Here is a 14,903-nt window from a genome sequence, read left to right as displayed (position 1 = left end):
AGAATTTCTGCTCTCAGCTGGGGCTTAGTCCTTGTGCAAGTACAGCACTGATCCAGACAGGAAACTGAGGTTGTCATTAATCCCAGGTGCCACATACACTGTCCCTTCTCCCATCGCCTCCTCTCGATGAACAGTTTTCCAGACTCTTCCACCTCATCCCAGCTCAGATGCCTGCACTCTGGCCAGAACCTGGCAGGAGACAGGGTCTGTCCCCGGTCACAGTGCCCGTGCTGAGCCCAGCACCCAGGGCCTTCCTCAGGCCGCGCCCTCCCCTGGGGCTGAGGAGGAGAGACGCCCTGTCCTGGCGTGGCCCAGGGCATCCTCCTGTGGCCAGAAGGAAGGACAGAGCCCTGTCACTCTCTCCTCACGGGGGCTCACCACTGCCCTTTGCGTCCGTGCCCGGGACTGCCCAGCGCTGGCAGGCCCCACAGGGCTTCAGGGCCAAGCAGGGAGGAAATTAGAAGGGCCAAAGTTCAAGTAGAACTTAACCTGGCGACTGCCGTTAAAGACAATAAAGGATGTTTCTCTAAATGCATTAAGAACCAAAGGAGGTCTAAGGAGAATCTTCATCCTTTACTGGATGTGGAGGGAAACACAGTGACAAGGGATGAGGAAAAGGCTGAGGTACTTCATGCCGCCTTTGCCTCAGTCGTTAGTAGTAAGACCAGTTGTTCTCTGGCTACCCAGCCCACTGTGATGGTAGTGAGCGATGGGGAGCAGAATGAAGCCCCCACAATCCAAGGGGAAATGGTTAGTGACCTGCTACACCACTCAGACACCCACAAGTCAGTGGGACTGGATGGGATCCACCCAAGGGCACTGAGGGAGCTGGCGGAAGTGCTCACCAAGCCGCTTCCATCATCCACCAGCAGTCCTGGCTAACCGGGGAGGTCCCAGTGGACTGGAGGTTAGCAAATGTGACGCCCTTCTACAAGAAGGGCCGGAAGGAGGATCTGGGGATTTACAGGCCTGTCAGCCTGACCTTGGTGCCGGGGAAGACTATGGAGCAGATCATCTTGAGTGCCACCACGTGGCACGTACAGAAGAACCAGGCGATCAGGCCCAGTCAGCATGGGTTTGTGAAGGCAGGTCCTGCCTGACTAAGCTGATCTCCTTCTCTGGCCAGGCCGGTCACAAGTGCTGTTCCCCAGGGCTCAGTTTTGTGGCTGGTCTTGTTTAATATCTTTATCAATGATCTGGACAAGGGGATCCAGTGCAACCTCAGCAAGTTTGCAGAAGACACCAAGTTGGGTGGGAGTGTTGATCTGCTTGAGGGTAGGAAGGCTCTGCAGAGGGTTCTGGACAGGCTGCATCGATGGGCCCAGGCCAGTTGTATGAGGTTCAACAAGGCCAAGCACTGAGTCCTGCACTTGGGTCACAACAACCCCATGCAACGCTACAGGCTTGGGGATGAGTGGCTGGAAAGCTGCCCGGCAGAAAAGGACCTGGGGGTGTTGGTCAACAGCCGGCTGATTATGAGTCAGCAGTGTGCCCAGGTGGCCAAGAAGGCCAACGGCATCCTGGGCTGCATCAGAAATGGTGTGGCCAGCAGGAGCAGGGAGGTGATCGTGCCCCTGTACTCGGCGCTGGTGAGGCCGCACCTCGAATGCTGTGTTCAGTTTTGGGCCCCTCACTCCAAGAAGGACATTGAGGTGCTGGAGCGTGTCCAGAGAAGGGCGACGAAGCTGGTGAGGGGTCTGGAGCACAAGTGTGATGAGGAGCGGCTGAGGGAGCTGGGGTTGTTCCGTCTGGAGAAGAGGAGGCTGAGGGGAGACCTCATTGCTCTCTCCAACGACCTGAAAGGGGGTTGTGGGGAGGTGGGTGTTGGTCTCTTCTCCCAAGTGACAAGCGACAGGACAAGAGGAAATGGCCTCAAGTTGCGCCAGGGGAGGTTTAGACTGAATATGAGGAAAAATCTCTTCACTAAAGGGTTATCAGACATTGAACAGGCTGCCCGGGGAGGGGGTTGAGTCGCCATCCCTGGAGGGATTTAACAGACGTGTGGGTGAGGCACTGAGGGACATGGTTAGTGCTGGACTGGGCAGGGTGAGGTTTACGGTTGGACTTCATGATTGTAAGGGTCTTTTCCAACCTAAACGGGTCGATGGTTCTGCGATTGTATTTGGAGGGCCTAAACCCTGAAGGCGGAGCTGGTCGCCTAGCAACGGCCGCCCAGGAGTCTGGGGGGAGTCAGTGGACCCAGGACAGCCAATCGCATTTGGGGAAGGGTGTGATTGACATGTAACCAGACAGCCAATGGGAGGCAACATCACCTCAGGGAAGGGCAGGCAGTGATGGGGGTGGGGAGGGAGCCCTCAGGCAGCCAATAAGAGAGAGCATCACCTCAGGGGAGGGTGGGCCCCAACTGAGGGCAGAGTGACAGCCCATGTGGGCAATCAGAGGTCAGAGTCCAGGTGAAGGGCGGGAGGCCACCAGGGCAGCCTGAACCACCTGGGGGCCAATCAGAGGCAGCATCCCCTCAGGGGAGGAGACTGACAGCCCTCCCAACCTACGCCGGCAAAGACTGGTGTGAGAAGAAGGCGGGCTCCACCGGCAGCCGGGCCGAGCTTCAAGATGGCGCAGGTGGGGCCTGCTGTGAGGCTGAGGGTGGGGAGGAGGGGGAGGACCCGGCCGCCATCCGGCGTCTCCCGCCTGAGGTGGTGAGTTGAATAGGGGGGGATGTGGGGCTGGGGTCCCCCCTCAGAGCAGGGGGGTCCCAGGGTTGATGCTCTCCCCACCTCTCTCCCCACAGCTGCTGCACATCATCTCCTTCCTGACGCTGCCCCCACCCCCTGCTGAGACTGGGCCAGACCTGCCGCTGCCTCCACGAGGTGTGCAACAGCGAGGCCGCCTGGCGCCACCTCTGCACCCCTCTCCCCCGGCCGCCGCCAGCGCCTTTCTCTGCAGGAGGGCCGCCATCCTCACCTGTGAGTCCCTGTCATTGCCAAGGGATGGGGGGTGGCACTTTGTCCCCCAGCCTCATTTTCAGAGTCCACAGCTTTGATTTTACGGTTGAAAGCCTCATTTGTATGGTCCCAAACCCTCATTTTTAGGGTACAAACCCTCATTTATATGTTCCAAACCCCCCTTTTAAGGTTCAAAGACTCAGCGATGAACGACTTAAACGATTCTATATTTCTACAATTCTATGATTCTATGCTTTTAAGGGCCCAGAGTTTCATTTTTAAAGCCTAAAGTCTGATTGTGAAGGTCCAAAGCCTCAGTTTTAGAGGCCAAAGCCTTATGTAGTGGGTCCAAAGGCTCATTTGTAGCTTCCAAAGCCTCCTTTTCAGGGACCAAAGCCTCCTTTTCAGGATTCGGTCCACAATTTGGAGAACCCAACACCTATTTTGAGCCTCCCAAGACCCATTTCTAGGGTGCAAAGGCTTAGGTTTTGGTACGGAAGCATCATTTGAGGGCACAAAGCCTAATTGCTGCGTTTGAAGTCTCAATCTCATTTCCAAAGCCCTGTTTTTAAAGAACAAAGCCCCATTTTGAAGGCCCACACCCTCCTTTTGAGGGTCCAAACTCTCATTTATTATTAGGTCCAAACCTCTATTTTACAACTCTGAGCCTCCACTGGAGTGCCCAAAGCTCTAAAACTTCATTTCTTGGGGCCATGGACGATCCAAGAGTTTCCCCTCCTTTGCAGGCTCCAAAGCCTCCTTTTTAGCATCGAGCCCATCTTTTAGCACCAAAAGTCTCTTTTTTAGGGCCAGACCCCTCATTTCTAGGGTCCCAACCTGTCTTTTATTACCCATAGTCTATTTTTAGGGCCCACGGTTTCATTCTGAGGGTCTAATCCCGCACCATCAGGGCAAAAAGCCTCTTTTTAGGCTCCAAAGCTAGATTTATAGTGTCCAAAGCCTCCTTTTTACTTTCCAAATCTTAGTTTGCGTTTCCAAAGCCTCATTTCAGGCTCCAAAGCCTCAGTTTTATGGTCCCAAGTGATATGGCTTTCCACATGCCAGCAAGCGTGCCAGGGTCCGGCCCTAGGATACGGCTGAAAGTGCAAGGTCCGAGTGAAGGTGTCCAATTCCTCTTTTATTACTTCTCAGATGACAGCTCATGCTGGTGCCTGAGGCATTTCTCGAATGACGGTTCAGTTGAGGCAGGTGGGCGTCCGTGGGGAAGCAAGTGTTACCAAAATCTTCAACAGCAGTAGAATGATGTCTCTTCCTTTGGTCTTGGAGGAGGCTGCACAACCAAAAGGTAGACTAGACGGGTCTCGGTGGGGTTTTCCAAACTGGTTACCCCCTTGACTTAGTGTAAGCGCTGCTCAGCAACAACTAAACCATCAGTGTGTTACCAACGTTATTCTCCTCCTACATCCAAAACACAGGACCATACCAGCTACTAGGAAGAAAGTTAGCTCCATCCCAGCCAAAACCAGGACAAGTTGGAATTGAAAGAGCTGACCCCTCGGTAGGAGACGTTCTGGTTTTGCAGGGTTTCTTCCCTTGCGGAGAGGAGTGCAAAACCTGCTCCCCGTCAGGTTGGACTTTGCCTCAAAACGTGGCGCTGCCCTTTCTGTTGTGACATCACTGACTGCTGTTGATGTCACAAAGCGTCGTCGGCGCTGAGGTAGACCCAGCAGGGCATAAGATCGGGGTCGTGCCTGCGCCATCGTCACTCTCGGTCTTGAGAGAAGAGAGATCGCAGAGTGGTTGGCTCGCTCCCGAGCAAGCAGGATGCCTGTTTCCCGCACCTCAGCGGATGCGGAGAGACAGCTGCGGAAGGCCCTCGATCTGAACGGGTATGTTTGAAAAATCCTCCTCTCCTTTCCCCAAGGGTATTTGCCACGTCATCAGCTGGGGTGGGTGGGGGACGGACAGGGGACGCACACGAGGGCAGCCTGAGAGCTCGGCCTGGAGGTGGTGTAAGGCAGCAGCAGTCTCCTCAGTCCCTTCACAAATGCCAGCACTAGGCCTCGAAAGCCTTTTGTCTCTGCCAAATGAGGGACGAGTCCCTTTTGGATCACATGAAGGGAGTCCCAAGCAGTTGCCCAGCTCCATCCTGCCGCAGTAATGGCGAGAGCTTAGCGCAGTCCTGCATCGCGCTCTGCAGGATGGGTTATGTCCCTGAGCTGTCTTGGTTTTCCTTTTGACCCGAACCAGAAGGACACCAATGTTTCCTCTGTTGGCAGTGGATTTGACCTGTGTTGGATTTGACCTGTGTTGGATTTGACCTCTGTTCCTGACAGATGAGGTTTCCTTCGGAAACCTGGTCAGCCCCTCACCAGTGGCGTGTCTTAGGAAAAGGAGCACAAGATCCTCTGAGGGGTGCAAGAAGTTTTCGAGTAGAATAAAAGGGGCTTGTTTATTCCTGAGGAAGTGTACGCTGTGAGTCCCTCTCCACCCCCACGGACGTGAAGTATGGCCACAGCTTTTGTTGCAACTCCTTCTCCTATTCCGGAGTCAATCCTGAGCCCTCCATTCCTCACAAAACACTGCCATTCGCTGCCGTACCAAATGCCCCACTGGTGCACTTGGTGACAACTCTGCCACTGACTCGAGCTTGTGCAGGATTAAGCCATTCCTCATGCCAGGAACACCAGGTTCAGGACCTGCAGTCCTTACTGCTCTTCTTGAATCTGATGCTGAACTGAGTGGGTACCACCAGCTTCACCACCCTTTTCCTCCTTGCCGTTCCACAGGAAAACGAAGGCTCTGAAGATGGTGACCCTGGCGCTGCTTGTGGGTCTGTTCTGTTCCGGTGAGTCTCTCTAGAGCTCAGACCTGACGATGGTGCTTTAGGAGGTCCCCAGGGCTCCATGCTGCCCTGGTCCGCTTCCCCTGCTGTGAGCAGAGGAGCCCAGCTAAGAGCAGAAAGTCCCCGACAGAGGTGTGCCAGTCCTCCCTGCTTCCGAGGAACGGGTGTGGGGGCGAGGAAGGGGTGACTTGCCTTCCCCAGGAGGGCTAAGCCAGTTCTCTTAAGCCGAGGGAGAGGCAGTGGTTAACCTCGCCTGGCCCAGGAGGCTGGGAAGCTTCTGTAGGACAAGGAGCATAGTCCAGGGGAGGGAATGTCCGTCTCTGGCAGAGCCCGCAGGCCATCACGACCTCTTCCCAAGACTACAAGAGGAGAGACAACTACGGCAGCTGGGAGGGACATGGAAAGGGGAGCGGGCAGCCCGAGGCATAACCCAGCCTTAGACCGCGTTCTAAGTGTAAGGAGAGCTTTGGTGTATGGCTGACAGGTGTTTACCCCGTGGGACAGCTTGGCAAAGAAAGCCTCTGGAGGACGGCAGCAGGATGGCGGGCCTACATCTCCTCCCATATTCAGCCTCTCCAACAGCAGGTGACATTTCCATTTCTTCACATCAAGACTGGTTCTGCCAGCGCAACTGCAGGGCACAAAGAGCCACTCGTTAAAAGCCTGTGGCTGGGGCTAGGGACAGAAGCCACCCTGGCAGGTCATTCAGGTGAAGGTCAGCTGGACTGAGCACCAGTGTCTCCACAGTTGTGGCATTGCACACAGCCGATCAAGAACCAGGATTAGGCAGATTTGGGCCTGCACAGGCTTCAGCAAAGCACTAGTTTCCTGAAACTTAACAGAGTTCCCTTAATTGTTGTTTCAGGTGCGCTCGCATCTCCCTGGAGGGGACTGGAAGACTCGGAGGTAAAAACGATTTCCCCCGGACTAGACGGTTCTTTAGAGGAGCTCTGCCCCTCGGCCCCAACAGGACATTGTTTATGTCCTGTCTCACACAAACTTCCCCTGGCACAGCGCCCTCAGCTTCTGCCACTGCCCTTTCTCGCCTTCTGCCAAGCGGTCAGCTCTAGCTCCCCATGTCCATTAGAGGACTGGGGCCACCCGTCCGTCCACCCTTTCACTTGGGCTGGGCTCTTGGCAGCTCCACCTTTCTAACGCCTGAGCAGGGGAATGGTAGCCTTCTCCACCCTGCATCCGTTCCTCTCCCCCATGCTTGGGAGTAGCTGCTAGGAGACACCTCTGCGGCTTTCCATTGCTGGGCTGCAATCGAAAGCCCCTGCAAGCAGCATTGCCCCCTCGAAGGAGAGGAGAGACCAAGGGAAAGGGAGTCTTCTCTCAGGCTGAGGTCGGTGTAGCAGCAGTTGCCCGTCAAGACCTTTGCAGGGGGGCAAGGTTCAAGGGCTGAGGGCAGCCTTGCAACTGCCACTGTCACTCCCTCGCTCACATTCCCAGGGCATCCGAGAGGCCAGCCACAACAGTTACAGCCTCTCCGTTGCTCACTTCTTCTAGGCCAGGAGGGGACGAGTTAGGAGACGTTCTGACCCTGCCAGAAAAGCTACGTAAGCTCCAGGAAGAGCTTTATCTCCTGCGCTGGAGCCTAAAGGATGTCACCGAGCGTGCTCTTCAGGAAGCCTTGAAGCAGGCGAAGCTCCCAGGCTTTACCGGATGGGTAACGGCATATTGCAGAAAGCTCTACTCGGAGGTTTCTTTCCTCCCTCCGGCACGTATCCTGCTACAGTCCCCTGTCATAGCTAGCCAAAAGGCTGGTGCTGCTGGAACAAGTGCCGTGCATTGCCACGCTTCCTTCTGCTGTTGCTCCACACTTCCTTCTGGGGGAAGAGAGAGCCATGATGGGAAGGACAGTTGTCTTAGTCGTACCTTCCTCTCCGTCCAGATCTCAGGTCCTCCTCAAGGGAGAACCCGAAAGAAGGAATGCTCTCAGCAGTCCCTAGTTGCCCCACTCCCATCCCATGCCCAGGGGCTTGTCTGTGCATGCTGCCTGGCATGGGCATCTCCACAGGAAAAGCCTGTTCCCGCCACTTCAGCATTCAGAGCGTGGGAGTGAGCAGCCCCTCCATTCTGATAGCGGTCAATCGCACTAGAGCAAAGTTGGGAGGTTTCCGGGCAATTCTGGCCTCCCTTACATCTGAGTTGAACCTTGTCCCAGCTCACCTTGGCTGGCTTTGCAGGGGAGCTGCTTGCCCCGTTCCTTTTCCTTCTAACAGGCGCTCTCCTTTGTCTTCCTTCCCAGGCTGTTCAAGAGATAATCAATCAAGTCTTGGAGAAGCTGGAAGAAAAGCAAGTCCCCATGCCAGATTATGCCCTCAAATCATCAGGTGCTGTGCCATTGTGCAAACAAAGCGCTTCCTGTCCAGCTTGACAAGACGGGCATTTGAACGTGCCCAGTGGTAGGAGAGAAGGGGCGAGAAGTCAAGGGCCACCTCGTGCCCTACAAATGGACCCACTGACAGAGCCTGTAACAGGCCAGACCACATCTGAAGACCAGAAAGCCTGCTTCCCATTCTTGTCTTTTTCCATGGCCCCTGACGACAGTTTGATGAGTCCCTGCTGTGTGTTCCAGAGGGATCATGCCAGTACGAAAGAAGGGAATCCCACTGTAGGAGCTCGATGGCTACTTAGAAGCTTTTTTCAAGTCAGCAGTGCAATATTGCTCCTGGACATTGCTCAATGATTGTGCTCACGTTTTCATTTCCAGGGGCTGCTGTCGTTCATTCAAGGACTTCTCCATCCTTCCGCAATAGGAAAGGGAAAGTCTTTTTGTATTCCCTGCCGGTGCTGGATTACCTGCGATCTCCTGACGTTATCCTTGAGGTAGGTGCACCAAGAATCAGAAAAACAAAGGTGGCGGGGAGGAACCAAACGCGCTGCTGAGAGTTGCCTTGGCCCTTGTCTTTGCTCCTCGAAGCTTTCTTCTCCTGCTGCCTTCCTGCATGGACCTACTCGCCTCCTGTGTCTCCCTGCTGAGTTTTTCCTCTCACGGAGTGCCCCAGCTCCTCCGCGCGAGCTTCTAACAGGCTAGCTGGGTCCCACAGTCTTTGTCTTGCCAGTCACTGTGAGAACTGTCAGCATGGCACGGAAGGAGGATGGAAAAGGGGCCTGCAGAGGTCTGGGGTGTGAGCTCGCCAGGGCTCTTAGCGAGCACAAGCGGGCGCTGAGAGCCTGCACTGCTGGAGGGCCCCACGTTGTGTTGGCAAGCCATCCTGGCACTGCTCCTGAGCTGCCTGCACAAGTTGAAGTGTTGGCTGGTGCCGGTGGAAGGAGGTGGGAGTGGATGAGAGGGAGCCATTGCTTCCCCTTACAGGAAAGGCTCATCCAGGTGGGCCCTCTAGATGCCACCTGCTCTGGGCAGGTGCCTTTCAGCCACACCGTCCCTTGCTTGTTCTTGGCGACTTGCTCCAGACCGGGACAGGCCGGAGAGCTTCTTCGAGGGGCACATCCAGCCTCCTGCCATCCAAGTGCTTCTCTGCTGAAGGGGTCTTGTGACGCATGAATTCTCACCACTGCTTAGCTCAACGTGAACGTCGTTTCTTCTTCTCTTTCAGCCGGAAAATCATCCAGGAAACTGCTGGCCCTTGGCAGGAAGTCAGGGACACGTGCTCATCAGGCTGTCTGTGCCAATCGTTCCCAGAGCAGTCACCGTGGACCATGTCTCAGGGACAATGTTCCATAGAGACAGCATCTCCAGAGCGCCAAAGGACTTTGCTGTCTACGTGAGTGATTTCTCTAGAGTGGGGGGCGGGGGTTGCATAGCATTTCTAGGCGGGCGGTGAATACGGCTCAAAGACTCCAGCAGCCTGCGGCTTCCTCCTGGCTCGCAGAAGAAACAAGCTCCTTGGAGTTGCTCCCTTTCCCTTGTATTCCTCTCTTATCCAATGTACCGCTCAAAAGGAAGCTTCTGGGGCAAGGTGCTACTCCAGGAGCCACAGGGAAAAGGAGCTGGCACAGTGCACGGTCCTAGACCTTCTTTGCTTCCAATCCCAGTGGGCATTTGTGATGCTCACGTTACCCCCCTCACTGGGATCGTCTGCTCCTTTCCTGACTGGCAGCTGAGACTCCTTGAGTAGGCAAGTGTGGCACGCTACCTAGCTGCAGCTTCTCGTCTCCTCTTGTGCTCATCTTCCTTGGACTACGTAGCTGCAATAGACCAGTACTTCACCGACTGAAGTTAAGTCTTCCCACGGTGAACGAGGCGCTCTTGTTTTCCCTACCCCTGTCTTTCTCTAGGGCCTCAAGGAAGAACAGGAGGAGCAGGGAACGTTCCTGGGACGGTTCACTTTCCTGGCGACGCTGAATCCCACTCAGACCTTCCAGCTGAAGGTACGGGGACAAAGAGGGAGGAGAACTGGAGGAGAGGAGGAGATATGCAGTTGGCTGGGGAGAAACTTCCCTGCCAAAGGGCTAGAGGCAGCCCTCTCCTGCAGCGTGTGCCACGCTGGCTTTTCTTCTGCTTTAGCTTCCTAGTGGCGTATGCCTGGACTCCTGTTGTTCTTCTCTTTCCTTTTGGCTTTCAGCTTCAGCGCTTAAAAGCACCACCGCTGAAGCTGAAGTCAGCTTGAGTGTCTGGACTCCAAGTGCACACAAGTGGCCACGTCCCCTAGTATGCACTACTCCTGGCCTGCTAGTTAAAGATAGAACTACCGGGCTTTCTGAGGCTTCTGGTGTTGCTGGTAGCGAGTAGGGACAGGGAGGCCATTATGTCTCGGTGGCTTTCTAGAGGAGGCAACGAGCCATTTGACTGACTCCACTGGGTCTTCTGACTGTGCACGCATGTGCCTCAAAGCAGGCGAGAAGAACTCGCCCATCTATTTGCTGCCGCTTCTGGTAGCTGCTTCTTCCTTCCCTGTTCTTATGGCCACAGGAGGTGGAGCAGGATAAGAACGTCTTGACCACCATACGTCAAAAGACCTCGCAGGGCAGCCAGAAGTAAGCTGTTGAAGGAGTCCGTCGCTGTGGCACTACTCTGTCAGGAGTCAACTGCCAGGGAGGAAAAGGCAACTCATTCCTTCTTGTCATTTCAGAACGAGCTCTCTGGGTTCGTGAATTACATAAAGCTGCAAGTGCTGAGCAACTGGGGCCACCCGGACTACACCTGCCTGTATCGATTCAGGGTGCACGGCGATCCTCCCGAAGACGGGGGAAAGGGGTCCCTGTCATCTGGCAATAAAGGCCCTTAATTTTCACCAAGTGGAGTTGGAGCCTGTTTTGCCTGTGATGCTAACTGGTAAGAGAGCTCCCTGTCCTTCTCTTGACCCACGAGCTTACCGGAGACTTCAGGGGTACATAGCAAAATTTTCCTTATTCAAAGCAACAAGAAAGATCAGTCACAATTATGCAGAAAAACTGACATCCACATGCTTGCTGCCTGCACAGGAACATCAGCAGGACCTGCCTATACACAAAAGATTAAATGAAGGTACAGGAAGCAACTAAGCATCAACTGAACACAACCGTCTCTTGTTACCTATTTTCACAAGAGGCACATGCTGCTTCAGCTTCCGTCTTTCAGGCTGTCACCTATGAGACAATGGAAGCATGTTGTATTGTAAGAAGGAAACCCCTGATTGGAAAGCCAGTTCACGGCCTCATTCGCCTCTCCATGCACATATCCAGTGAAGAGCCCAGGAAACGTGACAGAAGGGATTAGCAAAGCAAACTCAGGACACCTCAAGAGATTCCATAACTACACGAGTCTGTCTTTCCTTTTCACCCCCCAGTGCCCAAAGCACCGAGGCAGGAGCAGGCAGGGCAGTCGTGCGCTTGGGTCGCACCGGGGAGGAGAGAGCAGGAACAGCGCTCTGGCACCCAGGATTGGGAAGAATTTCTGCTCTCAGCTGGGGCTTAGTCCTTGTGCAAGTACAGCACTGATCCAGACAGGAAACTGAGGGTGTCAGTTAATCCCAGGTGCCACATACACTGTCCCTTCTCCCATCGCCTCCTCTCGATGAACAGTTTTCCAGACTCTTCCACCTCATCCCAGCTCAGATGCCTGCACTCTGGCCAGAACCTGGCAGGAGACAGGGTCTGTCCCCGGTCACAGTGCCCGTGCTGAGCCCAGCACCCAGGGCCTTCCTCAGGCCGCGCCCTCCCCTGGGGCTGAGGAGGAGAGACGCCCTGTCCTGGCGTGGCCCAGGGCATCCTCCTGTGGCCAGAAGGAAGGACAGAGCCCTGTCACTCTCTCCTCACGGGGGCTCACCACTGCCCTTTGCGTCCGTGCCCGGGACTGCCCAGCGCTGGCAGGCCCCACAGGGCTTCAGGGCCAAGCAGGGAGGAAATTAGAAGGGCCAAAGTTCAAGTAGAACTTAACCTGGCGACTGCCGTTAAAGACAATAAAGGATGTTTCTCTAAATGCATTAAGAACCAAAGGAGGTCTAAGGAGAATCTTCATCCTTTACTGGATGTGGAGGGAAACACAGTGACAAGGGATGAGGAAAAGGCTGAGGTACTTCATGCCGCCTTTGCCTCAGTCGTTAGTAGTAAGACCAGTTGTTCTCTGGCTACCCAGCCCACTGTGATGGTAGTGAGTGATGGGGAGCAGAATGAAGCCCCCACAATCCAAGGGGAAATGGTTAGTGACCTGCTACACCACCTCAGCAAGTTTGCAGAAGACACCAAGTTGGGTGGGAGTGTTGATCTGCTTGAGGGTAGGAAGGCTCTGCAGAGGGTTCTGGACAGGCTGCATCGATGGGCCCAGGCCAGTTGTATGAGGTTCAACAAGGCCAAGCGCTGAGTCCTGCACTTGGGTCACAACAACCCCATGCAACGCTACAGGCTTGGGGATGAGTGGCTGGAAAGCTGCCCGGCAGAAAAGGACCTGGGGGTGTTGGTCAACAGCCGGCTGATTATGAGTCAGCAGTGTGCCCAGGTGGCCAAGAAGGCCAACGGCATCCTGGGCTGCATCAGAAATGGTGTGGCCAGCAGGAGCAGGGAGGTGATCGTGCCCCTGTACTCGGCGCTGGTGAGGCCGCACCTCGAATGCTGTGTTCAGTTTTGGGCCCCTCACTCCAAGAAGGACATTGAGGTGCTGGAGCGTGTCCAGAGAAGGGCGACGAAGCTGGTGAGGGGTCTGGAGCACAAGTGTGATGAGGAGCGGCTGAGGGAGCTGGGGTTGTTCCGTCTGGAGAAGAGGAGGCTGAGGGGAGACCTCATTGCTCTCTCCAACGACCTGAAAGGGGGTTGTGGGGAGGTGGGTGTTGGTCTCTTCTCCCAAGTGACAAGCGACAGGACAAGAGGAAATGGCCTCAAGTTGCGCCAGGGGAGGTTTAGACTGAATATGAGGAAAAATCTCTTCACTAAAGGGTTGTCAGACATTGAACAGGCTGCCCGGGGAGGGGGTTGAGTCGCCATCCCTGGAGGGATTTAACAGACGTGTGGGTGAGGCACTGAGGGACATGGTTAGTGCTGGACTGGGCAGGGTGAGGTTTACGGTTGGACTTCATGATTGTAAGGGTCTTTTCCAACCTAAACGGGTCGATGGTTCTGCGATTGTATTTGGAGGGCCTAAACCCTGAAGGCGGAGCTGGTCGCCTAGCAACGGCCGCCCAGGAGTCTGGGGGGAGTCAGTGGACCCAGGACAGCCAATCGCATTTGGGGAAGGGTGTGATTGACATGTAACCAGACAGCCAATGGGAGGCAACATCACCTCAGGGAAGGGCGGGCAGTGATGGGGGTGGGGAGGGAGCCCTCAGGCAGCCAATAAGAGAGAGCATCACCTCAGGGGAGGGTGGGCCCCAACTGAGGGCAGAGTGACAGCCCATGTGGGCAATCAGAGGTCAGAGTCCAGGTGAAGGGCGGGAGGCCACCAGGGCAGCCTGAACCACCTGGGGGCCAATCAGAGGCAGCATCCCCTCAGGGGAGGAGACTGACAGCCCTCCCAACCTATGCCGGCAAAGACTGGTGTGAGAAGAAGGCGGGCTCCACCGGCAGCCGGGCCGAGCTTCAAGATGGCGCAGGTGGGGCCTGCTGTGAGGCTGAGGGTGGGGAGGAGGGGGAGGACCCGGCCGCCATCCGGCATCTCCCACCTGAGGTGGTGAGTTGAGTAGGGGGGATGCGGGGCTGGGGTCCCCCTCAGAGCAGGGGGGTCCCAGGGTTGATGCTCTCCCCACCTCTCTCCCCACAGCTGCTGCACATCATCTCCTTCCTGACGCTGCCCCCACCCCCTGCTGAGACTGGGCCAGACCTGCCGCTGCCTCCACGAGGTGTGCAACAGCGAGGCCGCCTGGCGCCACCTCTGCACCCCTCTCCCCCGGCCGCCGCCAGCGCCTTTCTCTGCAGGAGGGCCGCCATCCTCACCTGTGAGTCCCTGTCATTGCCAAGGGATGGGGGGTGGCACTTTGTCCCCCAGCCTCATTTTCAGAGTCCACAGCTTTGATTGTACGGTTGAAAGCCTCATTTGTATGGTCCCAAACCCTCATTTTTAGGGTACAAACCCTCATTTATATGTTCCAAACCCCCCTTTTAAGGTTCAAAGACTCAGCGATGAACGACTTAAACGATTCTATATTTCTACGATTCTATGATTCTATGCTTTTAAGGGCCCAGAGTTTCATTTTTAAAGCCTAAAGTCTGATTGTGAAGGTCCAAAGCCTCAGTTTTAGAGGCCAAAGCCTTATGTAGTGGGTCCAAAGGCTCATTTGTAGCTTCCAAAGCCTCCTTTTCAGGGACCATAGCCTCCTTTTCAGAATTTGGTCCACAATTTGGAGAACCCCAAGGCTATTTTGAGCCTCCCAAGACCCATTTCTAGGGTGCAAAGGCTTAGGTTTTGGTACGGAAGCATCATTTGAGGGCACAAAGCCTAATTTCTGCGTTTGAAGTCTCAATCTCATTTCCAAAGCCCCATTTTTAAAGAACAAAGCCCCATTTTGAAGGCCCACACCCTCCTTTTGAGGGTCCAAACTCTCATTTATTATTAGGTCCAAACCTCTCTTTTACAGCTCTGAGCCTCCACTGGAGTGCCCAAAGCTCTAAAACTTCATTTCTTGGGGCCATGGACGATCCAAGAGTTTCCCCTCCTTTGCAGGCTCCAAAGCCTCCTTTTTAGCATCGAGCCCATCTTTTAGCCCCAAAAGTCTCTTTTTTAGGGCCAGACCCCTCATTTCTAGGGTCCCAACCTGTCTTTTATTACCCATAGTCTATTTTTAGGGCCCACGGTTTCATTCTGAGAGTCTAATCCC

At 55.0% G+C, this 14,903-nt stretch overlaps 1 protein-coding gene across 1 annotated transcript; it reads left to right on the top strand.

Annotated features, from left to right (window-relative positions):
* The first annotated feature begins 4,691 nt into the window (after positions 1-4,691).
* LOC132320974 (SUN domain-containing protein 3-like) lies at positions 4,692-10,907 on the top strand. Its single transcript, XM_059834596.1, is given in 10 exon segments — positions 4,692-4,756; positions 5,657-5,715; positions 6,081-6,172; positions 6,175-6,254; positions 7,222-7,381; positions 7,964-8,048; positions 8,429-8,544; positions 9,276-9,443; positions 9,958-10,050; positions 10,752-10,907. Coding segments are annotated over 10 exon segments (1,074 nt in total).
* Positions 10,908-14,903: the final 3,996 nt, after the last annotated feature.

This window comes from Gavia stellata, unplaced genomic scaffold, assembly GCF_030936135.1.
Source record: "Gavia stellata isolate bGavSte3 unplaced genomic scaffold, bGavSte3.hap2 HAP2_SCAFFOLD_245, whole genome shotgun sequence".
Lineage (NCBI taxonomy): Eukaryota > Metazoa > Chordata > Aves > Gaviiformes > Gaviidae > Gavia > Gavia stellata.
The sequence above is the reverse complement of the archived record's forward strand: the minus strand, read 5'-3'. Positions and strand labels throughout refer to the sequence as shown.